Genomic DNA, 21,488 nt, shown 5'->3' with positions numbered 1-21,488 from the left:
TCTGCTCGTAACCAGCAAAGTTTAAACTCTTGTTTTAGCGCAGCAGTTGGTTGACAGGTGAGGGGTGGCGCTTCGCTGCTGCCGGGATGCATACAGGATGGATTAACGTTTACACCTCAAATGTGATGCGGTTATATGCATTTTTGACCACATTCGTATGTGGTTTTTGTTCCGTTTTGTTCCGTTTAGACCTATATTTAGGGCTGACCACATGTGATCAGATCACCAAAAATGCATCTTAATACCAGGTGTAAATGAGGTCATAGAAGAAAGGTTCCTTCAATTCCAATCAAAAGGTTAATGGAAGGAATGGAAGTGGGAATGATTGGCACACTTGTCTTGGGGTTGGTTGGTACACATAAGAATAATTAACCTTTCATAGCAAATCTGAGCATTTATCTTTAAACACACACACAAAATATAACAACCATAGATACTGAGGAGGATATCCATAAGAAGAAAGAAAGTCATATGGGTTTGGAACAACATGAGGGTGAGTTAATGATGACAGAATTGTTATTTTGACATTGAACTATCCCTTTACTGTCTGTTCCACCAGAAATGTGTGGCATCCAATCATGGTTTCCCCTATACTAAACCGCTGTCACATGTTCTTTAACCTGCCATATCTCTTGAGATTATTCAAGTTTGAAATAAGTTTCAATTTCAGTTTCATTATAAACTAAAAGACGTTGCATTGTGTGCGCTCAAAGAGCACTGTAGCCAGTAAGCTCTGTCAGATTTTATATTTCATCTGGTAGCTGCATAGCCTTCAGAAAATGTGCAGACTATGCACGGCATGTATACTTCATACTGAATTTCTTTCAAATGTTACTAGTATGAAAGTAGACTGTTTCTTACACAGACGCTGACCTCAATTTCACCAGTAACAAACAATGAGAGCACTGTCTCCAAATGTCCCCAAATACAGTATTTATCTGAATGTGTTGAAACAATGCACTGCGACGATTCTTGTACACAATATTTGAAACACCAAACATTTACACTTGTTTATATTTTATACGTTCAGGAAACAGAACAGGCACCAAATTTGGGATATAATAAAAAAAAGAAAATCTGTAATTGAAATAATTTTTCCACCCAGTTTGAGGTTTGTTCACCAGGACCTGATGTACTTTTGATTTGTAGAGTTATTAGAGGACAAAAACATTAATTAAAGCAGCCTTAATTAAATTTCATGTTGTTGAAAAATCACAAAAGGAGATGTTAGGCAGAGTGTTGGGGACTGTCTCAGTCATCATTCAATTTTGTATTGAATTTTTTTTATATACATCGAAAGTGAATGGTATCTGAGGCTGTCATTCTGCCTAACAATAACATCACACAAAGTTATCAAATAGCTTCAGAAGACTTAGAATATAGCGCTTAAGTGGCATGGACTAGATTCTTTTAAGGTGCTTTTTGTCCTTTTGGAGCTTTACCATGGTCACTTAAAATGTACTCCTTTTGGATTCCATGGAAGAAAGATAATTATTTGGGTTTGGGACAACATGAGGGTGGGTGAATATTGACAGAATTTTCATTTTTGGGAGAACTATCCCTTTGTATTGGGACTATTCTTAGAGGTCTAGCACAACAATGTGAAATCTTCATTAAGGGATGTTTTAGAAGTAGTTGAAAGGACAGGACATTAATAATACTGCTGAGACAGGTGATCTATTTCTGTGCAGTTGCTGATGGTGAGATAAACTGTTAAAAACTGTTGAAGTGAGTAGTATTTCCTGTTTCAAAAAACAATACTTTCTGGGAAATGTGTTATATGATTCATTATGGTGATGTGCTATTTAACTTTCTGGAATTTCCTAAACTTCCTCGTGGAAGTCCTCACCCTCGTGGTGGCGTAGTGACTCGCCTCAATCCAGGTGGCGGAGGACGAATCTCAGTTGCCTCCGCGTCTGAGAACGTCAATCCGCACATCTTATCACGTGGCTTGTTGAGCACGTTACCGCGGAGACGTAGCATGTGTGGACGCACAACTCAACACACGCTCCACCGAGAGTGAAAACCACACATTATAGCGACCACGAGGAGGTTACCCCATGTGACTCTACCCACCCTAGCAACCGGGCCAATTTGGTTGCTCAGGAGACCTGGCTGGAGTCACTCAGCACACCCTGGATTCCAACTTGCGACTCCAGGGGTGGGAGTCAGCATCAATACTCGCTGAGCTACCCAGGCCCCCCGAAATAAACAGAAAGTTAAAAAAAAGAAGGAGAAAATTTTCAAACACAATCCTATATGACGTAAAATTAAGAAATATCTAAGATTCTGCACTATTTCTGTCACTTATCCAATCAAATTTAAATGCTTGCTGTCATACCGAATTCTAAGAAATTCTACAATTTATGTACATTTCTTCAATTAAACTTGACACTCAAATTGTTATGCTAGTAATATACAGGTATATTGTAATGGAAATAAAATAAATAAATGCATAACATTTAAATAATGCAAAATACACTGTAAAAGATCTTGTTGTTTCAACTTAAAAAAGTGTTCATGCTGCCTTAAGATTTTAATTTGTGTCATTTTAAGAGGGAAATTTGCTTAAACAGAAGAAAAAGTTGACTTAAATCAGTATAACTTGATAAATGAGCTTAATGTATTTTTTTTAATAATAATAAAAAACTATTTTTAACTTGACTTTCTTTGTTTTACACTTACATTTTACACACAAATCACAACGATTGTAACAATCATCAAACACATCACTGAGTAAAAAGATGAGCTCTGAATTATTGCTACATGACAAATAACTGAAACTGGCAACAAACAACAACATAAATAAATGAAGCAAACAGTAAAACAAATTAAAAGACAGTAACACTGCAATTTGCATAATTGATTCATGTGCATGCTGGGAATCCGAATGCGTGAGAGGGATGTGTGTAGTTCTCTTAACTTCTATTTCAGCTGAATAGTTTTTCTAACTTCAATAACTTCAGCCAACAAAATCTTGGATAATTGAGTTATCCCAGCAAGATCAACCAAGTGCAGTTATTCTAACTCTACATTTAAAATTATTATAAGTAAAAGGCAAAATAATTTTTTTTTTTTTACAGCAATAGAGACATTTTCACTAGTGGTCTTATACTTACACAGTGGACCCCACTATATATAGAATTTACAGGGATAGTTCTTCCAAAAATTCTACCATTATTTAATCACCATCATGTTGTTCCAAAACCCGCATGACTTAATTTCTTCCTTGGAACACAAAAGATGTTAGGCAGAAATTTAGCCTCAGTCACAACTTTCATTGCATTTTTTTTTTTCATACAATGAAAGTGAATTGTAGTCTGATATTCTGCCAAACATCTCCTTTTGCCTTTATCTCATTTGTATAAAAACTTGATCAGTACACTTCATAACGCAATAATTCTAAACAGGGACTAAAAATGAAATGTTTTTTTAATTCAGCTCGTTCTGAGCAAAAACTGTATTTTTTTGTTCCGGTTCAGAAGTTCCGCAGCCTCCTTTCCAAATGGTAACCGGTTAGAACAAAATAAAAGAACGGTTAAGAACATACTTTTAAAGTGACAGTACACCACACTAAGGGCTGGGTGAGATACCAATTGTAGCGTTGCCAGATCTCGCAAGAGAAACAAGTGACCTGGTCTGGAAAAGAATGCCCAAAATAAGCCATGTGCCTCACCAAAATAAGCGAAAATAAGCAATTAAATGTTGTAGTACCAAACATTTACTGCCTTTAGTTTCATGAAAAAATGATCAGAACAAAATTAACCGGTTACCAGCATTTAAAAATAGCCTTTTCACTCCAGAACAATTTAAAATCGCTTTGTTCATGTTTTCGGTTATGTTACTCAAACCATGAATAAAAACACATTTGTTTTCGGTTTTCATTTTCATTCCTTGAACAGTTTTTAGTCCCTGGTTCTAAATACTGTCAACCATCTATACAGTTTGAATTTACCCCAAAATATAGAGCTTTATTGTTGCTTGTGATGTAGATGATATTATTAATGTGGAGGAACAGATGTTAAAGTAAACCAGAGAACTGCTGACAGGGGGATTGAGAAAAGCACATTCCTGTTTCCATGTGTCTTTCTTTCCATCCTTTATTTCTTTCTGGTCTTTTTCCATGGGTGAAGCAAAAACAGGTGGACTCTGACAGGAAGGGCACAATTCCCTCACTTCCACTCACATACATCTTCTGACTCTGAGTTTAGGCACAGAACATCAGGTTGGAATTTCTGCTGTTTATATTGCTCTCAAAGAATTAATATTTATGAGTCCAGCTGTCCCTTGCTCAATTGTCTTCATTAATGGAGCATTTGACATGTGTGTAGAAGTGTCTTTACTTGGGTAGAACGAAAGAAATACAAACACACTGCATAGCACATCAAAGCATTGACCAAAAAACTATATGACAGCACAGAATTGGAAAGTCTTGACTATCCGTGTCAGGATTTGGCCAGTACTGAGGAACTGTTTTCAGAGACAAGACAAGGATGATAGCGCTATTCCTCCAAAATACACAGATACTGGAAAATGAAGGCAGATCCAGCCAGGTCAACCCTAAACAGGGTGTTTACACGTCATCTAAAGCATGTCTGTTGGTGTGCATGCATTTTATCAGCTACATTTAAAAATATCCCAGCTTAATATAATAAAACTCGCAAGCTAGATTTTTACCAAATTTTTTCTTAAAAAGCAAAAAAACAAAACAACAAATGTAAATGGTGTGTGATGAGTTATGCAAAAACTTAGGGTTAGGGTTAATGAAAACCCTCACCCTGTGAGCAAAAGTAATATTGATACTTGCAAGCAACACTAAAAAGATTTTACACAAAAAACAATTCATAAATACATTTACATTGCCTTAACATGGACTAAAAAAAATAACCTGCAAATATACTGTCATAAAAACTCGGATGGTTCGTCACTGATTATGTGTGTGTGTGTGATCATGAGAGTAGACTAAGATCTTAGGCACAGGAAACAGAGGGTTCCTGTTTATGAACTAAGAGCTATTGTCTCCCTCCCTCTACACTTATGTGCAATTGTTCCCTTTAAATCATATTTTGTCTGTCCCATCCAAGAGACTCTTGCTGGTAGCATGGTGTGTTCCACAGTGATTTCTCATTTTAAACCCACAACAAAGGCATATTTTTGCCCCACCTTGTCTTCTCTTTCTCCGTCTTTGCAATTCTCTAATGAAAATTAATTGCACTTTTATGCATTTGGGTCTGAAATGTTCCTATGCCTTTCCTAGTGTTACTGTTGCTTAAATTAACGCTGATCATTTCAAGGACAATTCCAATCCTGCAAACTCATCTCTTCAACACACACATGCACATGCACACACACACACACACACACACACACACACACACACACACACACACACACACACACACACACAGGTATTTAAAGGGATAGTTAACCCCATCTTATAATTTACTTATCCTCATGCCATCCCAGATGTATATGACTTTCTTTCTTCTGCTGAACACAAATTAAGATTTTTAGAAGAATATCTCAGCTCTGTAGGTCTATAAAATGCAAGTGAATGGTGATCAGACCTCTGAAGCTTCAAAAATCACATAAAGGAAACATAGAAGTAATCCATAAGACTCCAGTGTTTAAATCCATATCTTCAGAAGCGATGCAACAGGTGTGGGTGAGAAAGAGAACAACATTTAAGTCCTGTTTTACAGTAAATCTCCACTTTCACTTTCGGATGTGAAAGTGAAACTAAACAGACACCACCACATGTGAATTTCAGATGTAAAAGTGAAAATGGAGATTTAGAGTAAAATAAGGACTTAAATTGTTATCTGTTTCTCATCCACACCTACTATATCGCTTGTGAAGATATGGATTTAACCACTGGAGGCTTATGGACTACTTCTATGTTTCCTGTATGTGATTTTTGGAGATTCAAAGTTCTGGCCACCATTCACTTGCATTGTATGGACCTACAGAGCTGAGATGTTGGTTACAGAGCAAATCTTTGTTTGTGGTCTGCTGAAGAAAGAAAGTCTTACACATCTGGGAGGGCATGAGGATGAGTAAATGATGTCATTTTTGGGTGAACTATTCCTTTAAGCAATCTAAATAAGGACATACCAAAAACTTCTATTGTTTTGATATAAAGCTAATGGTGTGCTTACATGCTCACCAATGCACTGATAACTACCGAAAATCAGTTTATTCAGAAAAATCTGCCAATGCAAAAAAGAAAAAAGAAAAGAAAAGGTGTTTACATGAGACTTGAAATAATTTTCAGTATTTCAGTATTTGGTATTCTCTGCATTTGATGTCAAAACAGACATGCACACAACAATTGCACACATTGGATAAACTGGTTAGAACACCACTAAAGATACATGCAGCATGAAATTGGGGTAATGGATACAAATGTATGTGTGCCGATCATTTTTTGTGACCTTACCTCACTGAAGGAAAGCTGTTTAAGGCGTTGACATGCCCACACACGTTGTCAGTTTATTAAGCGTAATCTGTATAAGATTGTGCATGTAAACTATGATTACTATAGACTAATCCTAAACCCAAAAAGAAACTTTTTGCACTTTTATAATTTAAAGAAACATTATTTCCTTTATTTATTAATTGTTTTTTTTTTGTTTTTTTTCAGTTGAGGATGTTCCTAGATGTCCTCCACACTCAAAAAAATATTTTTGTATATTTTTAAGATTTACACATTTCAATTTTAAAACAAAATTGCATCAAATTGAATTGCGTAATCTTTATCAAAATTAAATTAATAAAACTTTTTTACGTTTTTTTATTTAATTTAATTTAGTAAAAGATTACACAATTCAATTTGATGGAATTTTGTTATGAAATTAAAATGCGTAAATCTTAAAAACAGGCTAAAATATTTGTTTTGAGAGAAAGGGAGGTTTTGTCAAATTTAGCTGCCTTCTGGGGACAATTTCATCCCAAAATTATTGCTAAGTAAACTCACACACACACACACATAGTCTAGATCTCTTCTTGCTGGGTGGTGGCAGGGGACCACCGTTTAAGCATGTAAGCTGTTTAAGCATCTGGATTTAATGCACCATTAAGGTCAACTGCTGACCAGCTTGCACCTGTAGCACTCCTCGCCAAACCCAACACCCCCTCTTCTCTTTCTACTGCCAGTGCACACTATTTCTTCACTTTCTCTCTGTCATTTCATCCAAGAAACGCCCACACTCTATTGTTTCCAAATAGAACAAAATGGTTTTATAGCCTGAACCTTTTTAAGGGTAATGTATTGGTGGTGAACATCCTTCTGGGAAAAGGCCTGCGAGACTCACATGCAACATGTAATCCACTTCACTTTCATTGTATGGCAAAAAAAGATGCAATGAAAATGAATGATGACTGAAGCTAACATCTCATTTTGTGTTGCGCAGAAGAAAGAAAGCCATAAATGTTTGGAACCACACGAGGGTGAATAAATACGAGAGACAGTTCCACACGGCTAAACAGAATAAATATATAATGCCAATATTAGTTATCTACAGTATGTGTAATACAAGTCCTGTTTTATGTGAGTAAACTGAATAGATGTTGGTGGGCAATGTTGAAAACTAAAGGATTTTGTATGAACTGTTAGATTAATGATGTGTCTTTGAAGCCCATCCTGAATTAACTATGGAAGTGCATGTAGATGCAGTGTCATTTTTTATTTGACTGAAGAAGGCTTTAGTTGCCATTCATTTATTGAGTATGTAAATTACTGTCTTAAGATCTCTTCTTTAGACCCAGAAACCAATATGCTCATCTGAAAAAGCTATAGTGTAACATCAAGAACCTTTTAATCTCCAAAGATCCATATAGCCAACTCAAGGACCCTACGCTGTGAAAAATAATTCTTGATTAGAAAAGGGATATTGTTTGCTATTGTAGGTACATACAATGCAAGTGAATGGTGATCAGACCTCTGAAGCTTCAAAAATCACATTAAGGAAACATAAAAGTAATCCACAGTGACTCCAGTGTTTGAATCAATATATTCGGATGCAATATACTGTAATAGGTGTGGGTGAGAAACAGAACAAAATTTACATCCTTTTTTACTCTAAACCACCACTGTAACTTTCACTTTCAGATGTGAATTTCAGATGTAAAAGTGAAAGTGGAGATTTAGAGTAAAAAATAACTTACATTTTTATCTGTTTCTCATCCACACATATTATATCGCTTCTGAAGATATGGACTTAACCACTGGAGCCTTATAGATTATTTATATGTTCCCTTTATGTGATTTTTGGAGCTACAAAGATCTGATCACCATTCTTGCATTGTATGGACCTACAGAGCTGAGATATTCTTCTAAAAATATCTTCTTTGTTTGTGTTCTGCTGAAGAGAGAAAGTCATACACATCTGGGATGGCATGAGGGTGAGTAAATTATGAGAAATGTTTCAATTTTGGGTGAACTATCCCTTTAATCATGATAAAGTATGTTAATCTATTGACACTCTTAGTTTCTGGGGGATGGGGGCCTTTGAATATTGTCTTAGACAATGGGGGGGCCTTGGTCTCAAAAAGGTTGAGAACCACTGCAGTATTGTATTATTTTATATTATACATTGTACTGTTTTGTGTATATTGTATTGTACTGTATGTACAGTACATTGCAAAAGTGCATACTTGCACATTTGCACATTCACACACTGGCTTTGTATGTCTTAAAGCTGTGCTTACAACTATTTCCACTGACCAACGTCATGTGGCAATACAGAGTCTCTCGATCCAGCATCGTTGTTCTCTCTGCACCCCTCCTGGCCTACGCCACCCCCTCTGTCTCAGTGCAGGCTGTTATGTTGTGTCTGCCAACTGCTCTCTGCTGGATCACAGGTTTCCTGAGCTGGAGAACAGGGGACTGGCAGTCTGAAACCCTGTGAACAGCCAACTTGCTTTTTTCCCACTGCGATTCGTGAACGTTCTGCTCACTGCACACGTACTCCTACGCAAACGCCCAGGCAACAAAAAATAACACAGATTATAAAAGAAATCACAACCTTACTGAGATTTACAAACAAGATAGATAGATAGATAGATAGATAGATAGACAGACAGACAGACAGACAGACAGACAGATAGACAGACAGACAGACAGGCAGATAGATAGACAGACAGACAGATAGATAGATAGATAGATAGATAGATAGATAGATAGATAGATAGATAACCCCTGATTATAATAAACTTATATGGAAATTTCCTTCAAACAGTGTAACAGCCTAATGTTTCTTTTTTATTACGTACAGTGGTGGTGGTGGTAACTGTTACCAGGTCAAGGGGTGAGAACATGTCATTAGAATTTTTCTCTATATTTCAATTTACACAGTCATATAGATTAGTGAATTAGTGAATTACTGAAGCATTGAACCAAACAGATGACTGAAATGTACCCAACAAATGGCTGATTACAGCAATATTTCTTCTTTACAACACTTGTACTATTGAAAGAGGCACTCAGGGAATGTAAACACCTCTAAGAATAACCTCGCATTTGCTGTAAGGGTGATGTTTGTTTGTCAGGAGCCTCGGTTCTGTCTGTGCCCTCTGTGGGTGAGTGACGTTAATGCCAACTTGGCTGGTGAGGAGGTGCGACGGCGACGGGTCATGGACTCGGAAGCCCGCCAGGGTGCTTCTGTTCTCCGCGATGAATGGCCGGAAATCACCCGCAGCATCTACAAGACACTGAACTGCCTAACGCAGAGTAAAATAGAGACAAAACAGCTTTCAGACTGATACAGTGCAGGCGTTTCATTTCCTGATAGAATTACACCTACAGTGTACTCTTCCAAAGGACAAAGTGGGGTTAATAGACCTATCAACAGTCGAATGCTAATTGTTAATAAGACAATTATCTATAAAAGTCTTTTTTTCTTTCACAGAGGTGGACCCTTTAAGGACATGACTTAAAGGTGCATTCGGTAATTTGGGGCTAATTTAAAAAGTTTTACACATTAACAAATGAATTGTGTTTTTGTGAAGAGTGAATGGTGTACACTCACATAAGGTGAAGACTGTACTCATAATTGTTTTCTGTAAAAAGTGTTTTTATTATACATGGTGTGGGTTATCCCTTCAGTGAGTTTCGCCATGTTGAAATGACACGGTCCGCTGTGTATCACTAAACGTCGAAGAAGAAAATTCTCGCACTTATTGGCTGCCGCCTATGTAGATACACTTGGCTATGCTTAGCACAGTGGTGTTTGGTGATGTGAAGAGCGAAAAAGAACACAATGGAACATATTTATTATCATGCTTTAGAAGTGGAGACAACAGGAGATTCAGTAGCTGTACTGCCGAAGAAAAGAAAAAGGTCAGAAGCAAGACAGAAAGACCGGCAAAGACAAAAACTAGAGTAAACATCGGTACGGCATACACAAGGCGGAAAGATTTGATGATGGAGAAAAACATGAGTAGTGATGCCGATGTTGCTTCTTTTTTGTTGGACAGGTAAGGAATTATCAATTGTTTAGACCACTCTCAAATAGTGTCAGTGGAATTTACAGAAAACTCATACAAGTTTCCCTCGAACTTTTTAAATTTACGCGTGTAGTCAACGTATGTTAGTAATGGACAGTTTTCAGCTGTTTACAAATGCAACCGGAAAGCAACGTGTAATTTTATTTTCTATGTTATCACAGCTATAGTAAGGGGGGCCCATCTACCTCCACCTCTATGAAATGGCATATGTCTTCATTTGTTTAGTAGCTTGGCACAGCGATTGCTGTGGATTTTGAGTAAACCATGATGTTGGTTTGCTTGGAAACAAAACGAGTTCTTCAAATACAGTATTCATGGACATGCTAAATTTGATCATCAAAAACAATTCTAATCTTTCCTTCACCATAACATTCTGTATCGCTAGATAATTGAGGTTGATTTCACGCTAAGCAGTTCTCTAATAAAGATAATAGCTGTCTTTAGAAATAACGTGAAACGTAGACGGTCTCCAGTGTTCTTAACTGTAGAAGTCTGTTCGCTTGAATTCTGAGGTTTGTTTTTAGGCAAAGCAATTATATTATAGTAGTAATAAATAACTTTAGAAATTACCTTAAGCTCTGACATTTTCCAGATGCAAATGATATTCCAGAGCTGGCCGGGGCAGCAGAGACTATCATGCTTATCCACATCGATAGATGGCAGTATAGAGTCTAACACCACTGTCGTATAAAAGTACTTAAAGTACACAAAGAAGAGCAATGCTAATATTAGGTAGAGAACTACTGAATGCCCCTTTAAAATCTTGAAAACAAATAACCTTTGTTTTATTTATTATTATTATTATTATTATTATTATTATTCTTTTTTTTGTGTATCATTCAAAAGAGACATTTTTTCAAAAAACATTTGAAAGACTAGAAAGATTCAAGCCAAATAAAACCCATCAAGGTATATGGGTTAAGATTTTTAAACACATTCATTTATTTATACATTTTTATTAATTATTTTTTAAATAAATAGTGCTTCCTGTTTCTAATATTCAATATATTCAACTCTTTAACAACAGTAAGCAACATCTCATAATCTTTTTACATATTGTAATAAACGAAATAAAACAAACAAAAAAATAAAAATGGTTTAAATGTGCAAAATGTGCTTTTATGTATATAAAATTTGCCAGATAAAATCATGGTAAAAATAAAATTCATAGAAACGATTTCCAAACCGTAAAACACTACATATTCCATCATGCTTTTCAGCACCGTGACGTCATCAACGTGCGTTTGTCGTTTCTAAAGTGGTGAGCTGGTTTTGAGTAGCAGGTGAGAAAGTTTATGAATTTACATCACAACACTTAAGCTGTAATTTTAGTATTTGATATTTAGGGACAGATAATTGTTACTAGGTTACAGGATAACTTATTTTTTCTCGATCCATGTTAGACTTAATTGTAACTACTTCTAGGAGTTAGCCGTCTTGCTACCTGTTTAATCATACTTTGGATTAATGATAATATTTCACCAACTCTCTTTTCTTATGGCGTTTGGAGTTTTTCTGTAATGTTTTTTATATATTTATCCTCCGATTTTGCCAGCTTCAAGTCGACTCTAGCTGCTACTTTTAAGTATATTGCATAGTGTTTTAAAGGCAACTAAAGATCTTTTAACTTTAACATGATGCATTGTATGTTTCTTCAAGCAGGAGATAATGTAATTGAATGGTCAAAACTACTATTTTAATGATCAATTTAAAGTATCAGCTCATGAGAACATCTTGAGTTGAGAACTAATTTCCACCATGTGCATTATTATTGTTATTTTTTTAAATTATATATAAATATAGATTGTAGAATATTTATTATATACAAAACAGTCATAATCATCCTGCACCTGTTCCTGTGTTTGCATATGTTTTGCTTTTATTTTTATGTCCAAATCTAAATGACCTTTTTAGAATTAAAAACATTCTGTCTGTGTAATAAGTATTAATATTTGGAGTTGTCATCTAACATTGTACAATCCCATTTATTTTCGTAGGGGGATTCTACAGTTATAATTTTGCCCTCTACCGTCCTACTATCCTACTCACCATGACCAAGCTTCTGGAGTGGCTTCTTGGTGTGTCACTGATTGGCATTGCATGGGGACTTGTTACTTTTGACCTTCTTGACTTACAGTTGCCTCCACAGTATAAGGAGATGGCTTGGCCGATGCCCGTGTATCTGCTGGTGGCATTTGGGTGTTATTCACTGGCGACTGTGGGCTACCGTGTGGCCACCTTTAATGACTGTGAGGATGCAGCCAAGGAGCTGCAGGCGCAGATACAAGAAGCCAAAGAGGACTTGAGGAAGAAAGGGTTGAAGATGTAAGAATTGTTTGGGAAGACTAAATAAACTATGTTTCTCACATACTACTACATTTCAGCAGAGTTTTTTTTCATCAACTTCATGCACAGATGCAAACGTAGTTTCATCATCTTTTCCTCCACAGTGACACTGATTATTGCACTGATGACACTGTATTATATGCTTAAAACTGCAGTTATCCATGTGTGAAGTTGGTTCTCAAAGAGTCCCACCTATAGGTTCAATTGTTTCTTTTTTTATGCTGTGATGTAAATGATGGTTGAAAGTTTGCCATGTAAATTTCAAGCCCTGAGATCTGATGCACATCCGTGAATGATCTATTTTTCAACATTATGACAGTTCATTATGACAGTTCAGACGTGCATATATTGTCAATGGACCGCAATGCTATTTCTGTGTAACCTCCAGAGAGTGTGTATTTGCATTGGCACGGGAGTTAATATGCCTGTTTTTGACCCAGTTGTTTTTAGCAGAGTCAGAATTCTGAGTCAGACTTAGAAACAACCCCACTACGTAGACCCACATTTGTGCAAATCTGCAGCCCTACAAAGTAGGACAACATTTCCAAACTTAAAGGGATAGTTCACCCCAAAATGAAAATTCTCTCATCATTTTCTCACCCTCATGCCATATCAGATGTGTATGACTTTCTCTCTTCTGCAAAACACAAACTTAAGATTTTAGAAGAATATTTCAGCTCTGTGGGTCCACACATTCAAGTGAATGGTGACCAGTACTTTGACGCTCAAAAAACACAAAGTCAACATAAAAGTAATCCATACGACTCAAGTGTGAGAAACAGATCAAGATTTAAGTCCTTTTTTTTTATTTTATTTTTTTTACTATAAATGTCCACTTTCTCTTCCACATTCTTCTTTTGTTTTTGGCAGTTTGCATTCTTCATGCATATCACCACCTACTAGACAGGGAGGAGAATTTATGGTAAAAAAAGGACTTAAATATTGGTCTGTTTTTCACCAACATCTATCATATTGCTTCAGAAGACATGGATTAAACCATTGGAGTCATATGGATTACTTTTATGCTGCATTTACGTATGTGCTTTTTGGAGCTTCAAAGTTCTGGCCACCGTTCAGTGGCATTGTATGGACCTACAGAGCTGATATATTCTTCTGAAAAACTTTCTTTGTGTTCAGCAGAAGAAAGTAAATCTTACACATCTGGGATGGTTTGAGGGTGAGTAAATGATGAGAGAATTTTCCTTTTTGGGTGAACTATCCCTTTAAGATATGCACTAGAATTTTGATTTAAGTTCTAAATATCGAGATTGTGTTGATATATTACATGTTATTATTGATATAGACGTTGATGTAATAGACAAGATGCAGGATCTTTAGGCTGTTTTATCTTAAATTAGGGTGCTTAGCAAAACTGTACTTGAAATCCAAGTAGTTTGATGGTCAGTTTATAATGTATGGTACTGTATTTGTCAAATCATTTAATGTGATAATGATATGGTACATGATAAAAGCAGAGACCCACATGTATTTTTGATAAAGATGGAAAAATTATTTTCATGTTTTTATTTTATGTATTTCCTTGTGAGATATTCCACACGATGCAACTAAATGTGTTTGTTTACCGAAGGCTCTTTTGTTTTCAACTATGTTTAATGCTCTTTCATATTTTGCATGAAATAGGCCTGTGAGCTCGCACCCTTGGCCTGTGAATAGAAGAATACAGTTGCTTCTCTCTTTTTTATACATGATGTCAAAACAAATTCTGTGCATTGAAATTCTGAAATACGATGTGTCAATGTGTTGGTTCTTAAAACACTAATCCCAAAGCCACTAAGTGCACATGAGCACTGTATATAGTGCAGAATTAATCTGATGTTTTTGCCAAGCAAATCTCATTCGTTCTCTCCAGGCTTAAAGTAGGCTGTTGGAGCTTGATATTTTTTTCAGGCCCCTTCTACCTCATCTCGACAGGCCTATAAAGGGCTCTAAAACCAAAAAATGAGATAAAGTTTGCATTTTCTCATAAAATTGCACGATTGAGCTCTGCCCAAATGCTGATTGGCTACTGTTCAAAGCTATGTGATGTCACCCCCTGCAGCCTCCTGCAAGCTGTTTGCTCAAGCATGTAGTCTGTTTTTCCACAATCCCTTAGTAACACAGTCTCTTAACATTTTCCTGCATTGAAACCACATGATGATTAACATGTCACAATGTTTTTGCAATGAAATGCAGACCAAACTATCAAGAAAATGTGGAAATAATTTACAATCATTTATTCAGCCCCAGAAAGTATTTGAACACTTAAGGCACACTTTAAAATATGTAATGTCATTGCTTTAGATAACAAAATATCAAACTGACTGTGGGAGCAGATAGTTAAAAGTAATTGCAAAAATGACTAAAATAAATAGATCTTAAAAAAACGATATTTTCTAATGCAATAAAACTGATGCATTTGAAGTATCCAACTATTTTCTGAGGCCACTCACTAAAAAACAAAACAAATAAAAGTTTACCCTATTTTTAAGGTTTACACATTTCAATTTCATAACAAAATTACATCAAATTGAACTGTGTAATATTTAACTAAATTCAATTAATACAACTTTAGTTTATTCCATTTTGATTAAGATTGCTCAATTCAGTTTGATGGAATTTTTTTTTTTTTACATTTAAATGGGTAAATCTTATTTAATTACTGTGAGTGCTGCATTTCAGAATATTTCTCTTCTGTGGATATTTAAAGAGATCCAGACGAGGCAAACATGCCTAAATTAAGATCTGATTCAATAATCTTGATACAAGAACAATGTTTGAGAAACCTTGTAAAAGATTGTCTTTTGCTCCACAGTAATTGTCTGGCACTGATCAATACATATTGCTGAGCTAATTCAGACATTGTCAGCTTTGGGAAAGCTCAAAGGAAGCAAGTGATGGAAAATGAGTTATTGACAGCTGTATCTGTAGCTGATGCCTCTGCAGTATCATTGATTAGCAGTAATAACACTTCAAATAGTCACACCGCAGTAGATAACAGTGACATTTATATGTGCATTGATTCATAGATGTTTTGTAGTCAGAGTGGTGAAACAAATGCAGAGTAAACAGTAAGCAGGGGCTTTCAAGTTACTAAATTTCGGTCATTATTTGCTGAAAGTCCTCTACTTTGCTGTAGAGCTCCAGTTTCATTCATGCCGTCGCCTGTTGAGATTGGTCACAAGTAGTATCAGAAATGAACTTTTCCTTTAAGGGGCAGCAATTGCCCCCTGGGTTTAATTTTGTACTTTTATGAGGGCATATTTTGTTCAATTTAAAACTCATGTTTTATGGCATAATTTGTATAAATAGGCCTAGAATAGAATATTAAAGGAATATTCTGGGTTCCATACAAATTAAGCTCAATCGACAGCATTTGTGGCATAATGTTGATTACCACAAACATTTATTTTGATTCATCCCTCCTTTTGTTTAAAAATATAAAAAAATCAAAGTTTCAGTGAAGCACTTACAATGGGGTGAATGGGGCCAATTTTTGGAAGGTTTAAAAGGCAGAAATGTGAAGCATATAATTTTATAAAAGCACTTGCATGAATTCTTCTGTTAAAACTAGCGTATTATTTGAGCTGTAAAGTTGTTTAAATTGCCGTTTACTGGAATTACTTGGTTTAGAATTATGTCATCATGGCAACAAAGTTTGAGTATGAATCAAAGTATGATTTATGTTTTGTGGTTATACTTTTGAAACACTGAGTATTTTAATATAAATGGATTGGCCTTTTCACTTCCATTGTAAGTGCATCACTGTAACCCAGATTTTTTTTCTTTCTTTTTTTTGAAGAAAAGGAAGGACAAGTCAAAATTATTTTTTATACTAATTAATGTTATGCCACAAATGCTGTTGATTGAGCTTAACTTGCATTGAACTCATACTATTCCTTTAAGAATAAAAAACAAGAGTGTATTACAGGAGCAATTTTTGGCCCCACATTTTGAGTTTTTGGGGCATTTTTGTCACTTAATGACAAAAGTGACAGAAAGAAGGCGAAAAGCACATAAAAAGCAGCATAAAAGTAATCCATAAGATTCCAGTGGTTTACTTAATTTCTTCTGAAGCGATCCAATCAGCTTTGAATGAGAAAAGACTAAAATATAACTCATTTTTCACTATAAATCTTGATATCAGCAGTCTCCTTGGCGATCATAATTTGAAGCTTGATTACCCTTCAGAGCGCCATCTACGTTCTGCGCATATGTCAAGCACTAGGAAGTGTAATCAAGCTTGAAATCATGATTGTGCAAGATGTAAAGTTACATTTTGGTCTGTTCTCACCCAAAACCGAATACATCACTTCAGAAGACGTTCTGAATTAAACCACTGGAGTCCAGTGGCATAGCCACCAGAATATTATTCTTTGACTTCAAATATATATTTATGAAATAGTAAAAAAAAAAAGAATAAATTCTGATTTCTGAAAGTGTGAAAGAACTGTTTGAATGTATCGCTTCTCTGTTGTTAAGGACATTTTGTTAAAAAAAATTTTGAGCAAAAACTTGGCCCATCCGTTTTTATTGAGGCCCACCCAAAAGTAATTTCCTGTCCATGTCCTTGCTGGAGTCGTATGGATTACTTTTATGCTGCCTTTATGTGCTTTCTGGAGCTTCAAAGTTTTGATCACCATTCACTTGCATTCAGAGGCACAAAAAACTATTTATGCAATGTGTGCAATGTATAGGGGCCGTTTCTAAAACTATCAAACCCCCCACACACACACATTGATGTCGAATACATCCCCTTAAATGGGTAGTTGTGCCCCTGCTTGCATTGTTTGGACCTACAGAGCTGAAATATTCATTTAAAATCTTTGTTTGTGTTCTGCAATAGAAAGACAATCATACACATTTTAGATGGCACGAGGGTGAGTAAATGATAAGAGAATTTTCATTTTTGGGTGATCTATTCCTTTAATGGACCCTGGTTACATGCGAAAATGGATGATGTTTGACGTCAAACCTGCCGTGCTGTGTAACGAGGTGCCAGGTTTGAATGTGCAAAGGAGGTTTAAGAGCTATATAAACTACAAAATGTCTCCTTTTGTGTTCCACAGAAGAAAAAATATAGAATATGGCTTTTGAATGCCATGAGGTTGAGTGTATGATGACAGAATTTTCATTTTTGGGTGAATTGTTCCTTTAACTATATTTAGCAGAACAATAGAACATTTTCAGTCCAACAGTCTTTAGGCGCCAGTACTTTAAACAGAATTGATAAAGTTATGTTTTGATTGCTGGTTTTGGTTACAACAAGAACATTCAAATTCTCCTTTTACAAAAAACTTCACGGTATTACTATTAAAAAACAGACTATGGTAAAACCATCAGGGTAGTAATTTGAAGTACCTTACTGTACTCTGTAAATACTATGGGATTACCATTTGATATGGTTACTGTACCATGGTATGGTAACCATTAAAATGTATAAAAGCCATGGGATTAGATGATAAAAATATCAAACCCAGTGGCATTTATTTTAAATACAGATGCCACAAGCACACTTTCCAAGCAGAATACTAAACCAATATATAATGTTCAACATTAAGATTAAAACGTATTTGGACACTTTCTAGTTGATGAACTACATCTGTGTTTAGTCTGTAGGAACTTGATGACTTCATACATCCATTAAAAATGACCAGTGGGGGGCTGGGTAGCTCAGCGAGTAAAGACGCTGACTACCACCCCTGGATTCGCGAGTTTGAACCCAAGGCATGCTGAGTGACTCCAGCCAGGTCTCCTAAACAAACAAATTGGCCGGGTTGCTAGGGAGGGTAGGGTCACATGGGGTAACCTCCTCGTCGTCGCTATAATGTGGTTCTCAATCTTGGTGGGGCACGTGGTGAGTTGTGCGTGGATGCTGCGGAGAATAGCTTGAAGCCTCCACATGCACTATGTCTCCGCGGTAACACACTCAACAAGCCACGTGATAAAATGCGCGGATTAACGGTCTCAGACATGGAGGCAACTGAGATTTGTCCTCCGCCACCCAGATTGAGGCGAGTCACTACGCCACCACGAGGACTTAGAGCACATTGGGAATTGGGCATTCCAAATTGGGGAGAAAATCCCAGTAATAATGACTGACAAAAATGACCAGTAATAAAACTAATTGCAAAAATGGCTTAGAAAAGTGAAGTTCGTCCTTAGAAACTTCTAGAATAATTTGGTTGCAGATGTCACTTGGTCACAGATGTCAACTTTTTTTTTTTTTTTTTTTGGTATCTAACGTAATGAAATTCATAAATTTGTAGGTGCAGTTTGTGTTTAAATAGGTTTTGTGACCACTGTATATGAACACCTTTTTCCATAAAAGACTAATTTGACAACTGTGTGCTTCCTATTTTATTATAATAGTCTTTTTCATGGTTTAAAATGACATTAAATAAAACTTAAAGTTCACCAAACCCCTGGATTGCTTAAAATGTTTAAAAGTGTCTAAGCAATGTGCTGCCAACTTCAACTGTGAACAAAGAGAAATACAATCTGGAGTGCCAGGTGCCAAAATATTCACTTGGCCTGCCAGGAGCCTTGTTAAAATAAATAAAAATATAAAAAAGAAAAAGGAAAAGAAAAAGAATGAAAGTGTAGAGTAATGCCAGAACACATTACCTCTTTTGAAACTAGGTATGTCAGTAAATGTAAACCTTATAATTTAAGCTAATTAGCTCAAAATGTCTCTAACATGTGCTAGTAATGTGTGAGGCAGCATTCAGAAGTGTGTACTGTATGCACCTTATGATTTTGTTCGTCAAAGAATCCGAGAACATGGCAGAATTCCAGCTTTTTTTCTCCGTGACCCAGAAGTCCCTATCCACACAAATATGTCCTTATTCGAGACAGGAAATAGTAGAGGCCATCTATTCAAGAGGACATTGTATAGAAGTTGTACAGTAGAGGCTATTAGATCACCAGCTTATTTATAAGCACCATCCTGTTCTGCTCACATCGAACACATAGGCCTGAAAAGGCATCAGTTTGTAAAGCTTACTGAAGAAATTATTTGAATTCATTACATAATTATTTTAAGTAAATAATCTGACTGCACTTGAAATATCAGGCTGCCATGACTGAAAATCTGCAATCACAACAATGACCTATTTGGCCCATATTAAAGGGGTCATGACATGCCTTTTTTTAATTATTTTAATATGTTCCTTGAGGTTCACTTATAACATCGGTAACGATTTTTTTTTTTTCTCACAAAAAACAGTCATAAAAAACATGAAATTTTCCACCCTCATTCTAGCCATCTGTCAGAAATGCGTGGTTTTGGTGCTGCTCCTCCTTAAGACTTGATAATGAACGCCCACTGTTCTGATTGGCTCTCTGCTCTTGACTGACCTGCTCTGTCCCTGCCATCACACTGCTCACTACTACTGGGTGGGGCTAAGGAGGTGATAAGGTAAAGTGGGCGTTGATGTGTTGTTGTGGAGGTGGTCAGATGCAAATGTCTACCACAGTGTGACATCACAATTTGTAATTGTAATATATATATATATACTCAGTGTTGGGGAGTAACATAATACATGTAACGGGATAACGTATTTAAAATACAAAATATAAATTAATACAATTTAAATCATTGGTAATTAGAATACAGTTACATTCAAAATGTATTTTAAATTTCTTTGCAATTTATTGTCATTTGTTTCATTTAATATTTAGTCCTTTCAGATGGAAAACATTTATACATATAAATGATGTGATCCAAAGTGAATTTGAACAGCGGTGAAACACTTTCTTATGATGTGTCACATTCATACGAGCAGACAGAGAAGTAAGTTTGAAGTAAGTTTGGAGCAGAAGAAATAGAAATAAACCTTGTGTAAATTGTCAGCTTTATGCTAAGCTAAAATGCTATTTCTAGCCATTTTACATGCACATGTTACCAGGCACGATCATATTTTTTTATCAAGAAAATTCACGTTGGATAATAATTAATTTTTTTCTAGTAAGACCTTTGATATTAGGGCAAAAATTGTATTCTTGATAATAATGTTTGTATTGTTTTCCTGTAAAAAATATCTAAAAATCTTTAAAACAAGATCAGTTTGATTTTTCTTTTTTTTTTAGAAACAACACTGCATAAGATAATTAGGTTTTTCAGAGAATGTATTTTTAACATGTGTATTTTGTCTTACTGTACTGGCAGAGTTTTATATTCAAAACAAGTGAAAAAATCTACCAGTGCTGAAGAAGTAATCCAAAGTATTTAGAATACGTTACTGACCTTGAGTAATCTAACAGAATACATTACAAATTACATTTTACAGCATGTATTCTGTAATTTGTAGTGGAATACATTTCGAAAGTACCTTAAAAAGTAAAAGTAAGCTTGAAATTCAGTCACATTTTGATTCTCTGGACAAAAATCAAGCCGAGCTAAAAACAGGACCGAGTTGCCCTCGATCCCATTCTGAGAGACTAGTTGACACTCAGTCACTGTTTTTTGAATAGCTTGATTATAATTAGGGGGTTTTAAGAATTCATATTTTTTCATTTCATTGGATTGGTATAATATTTCTGGGTTTGGTTCTGTATCTTTGAAATAGTATTCAAAAAACGAAAAAGAAATGGAAAAGCTTATTTGATTTCTCTTATTCCCCAGTGAATCCAAAGAA

At 35.7% G+C, this 21,488-nt stretch overlaps 1 protein-coding gene across 1 annotated transcript; it reads left to right on the top strand.

Moving 5' to 3' along the window:
* The first annotated feature begins 11,732 nt into the window (after positions 1 to 11,732).
* dpm3 (dolichyl-phosphate mannosyltransferase subunit 3, regulatory) lies at positions 11,733 to 12,947 on the top strand. The gene is made up of 2 exons (XM_051663736.1): positions 11,733 to 11,789; positions 12,504 to 12,947. The coding sequence occupies exon 2, from the start codon at positions 12,557 to 12,559 to the stop codon at positions 12,833 to 12,835; it is 279 nt and encodes a 92-aa protein (XP_051519696.1). The 5' UTR covers positions 11,733 to 11,789; positions 12,504 to 12,556; the 3' UTR covers positions 12,836 to 12,947.
* The last annotated feature ends 8,541 nt before the right edge of the window (positions 12,948 to 21,488 follow it).

Source organism: Myxocyprinus asiaticus, chromosome 30, assembly GCF_019703515.2.
Source record: "Myxocyprinus asiaticus isolate MX2 ecotype Aquarium Trade chromosome 30, UBuf_Myxa_2, whole genome shotgun sequence".
NCBI lineage: Eukaryota > Metazoa > Chordata > Actinopteri > Cypriniformes > Catostomidae > Myxocyprinus > Myxocyprinus asiaticus.
This window is presented reverse-complemented; position numbering and strand designations above follow the sequence as displayed.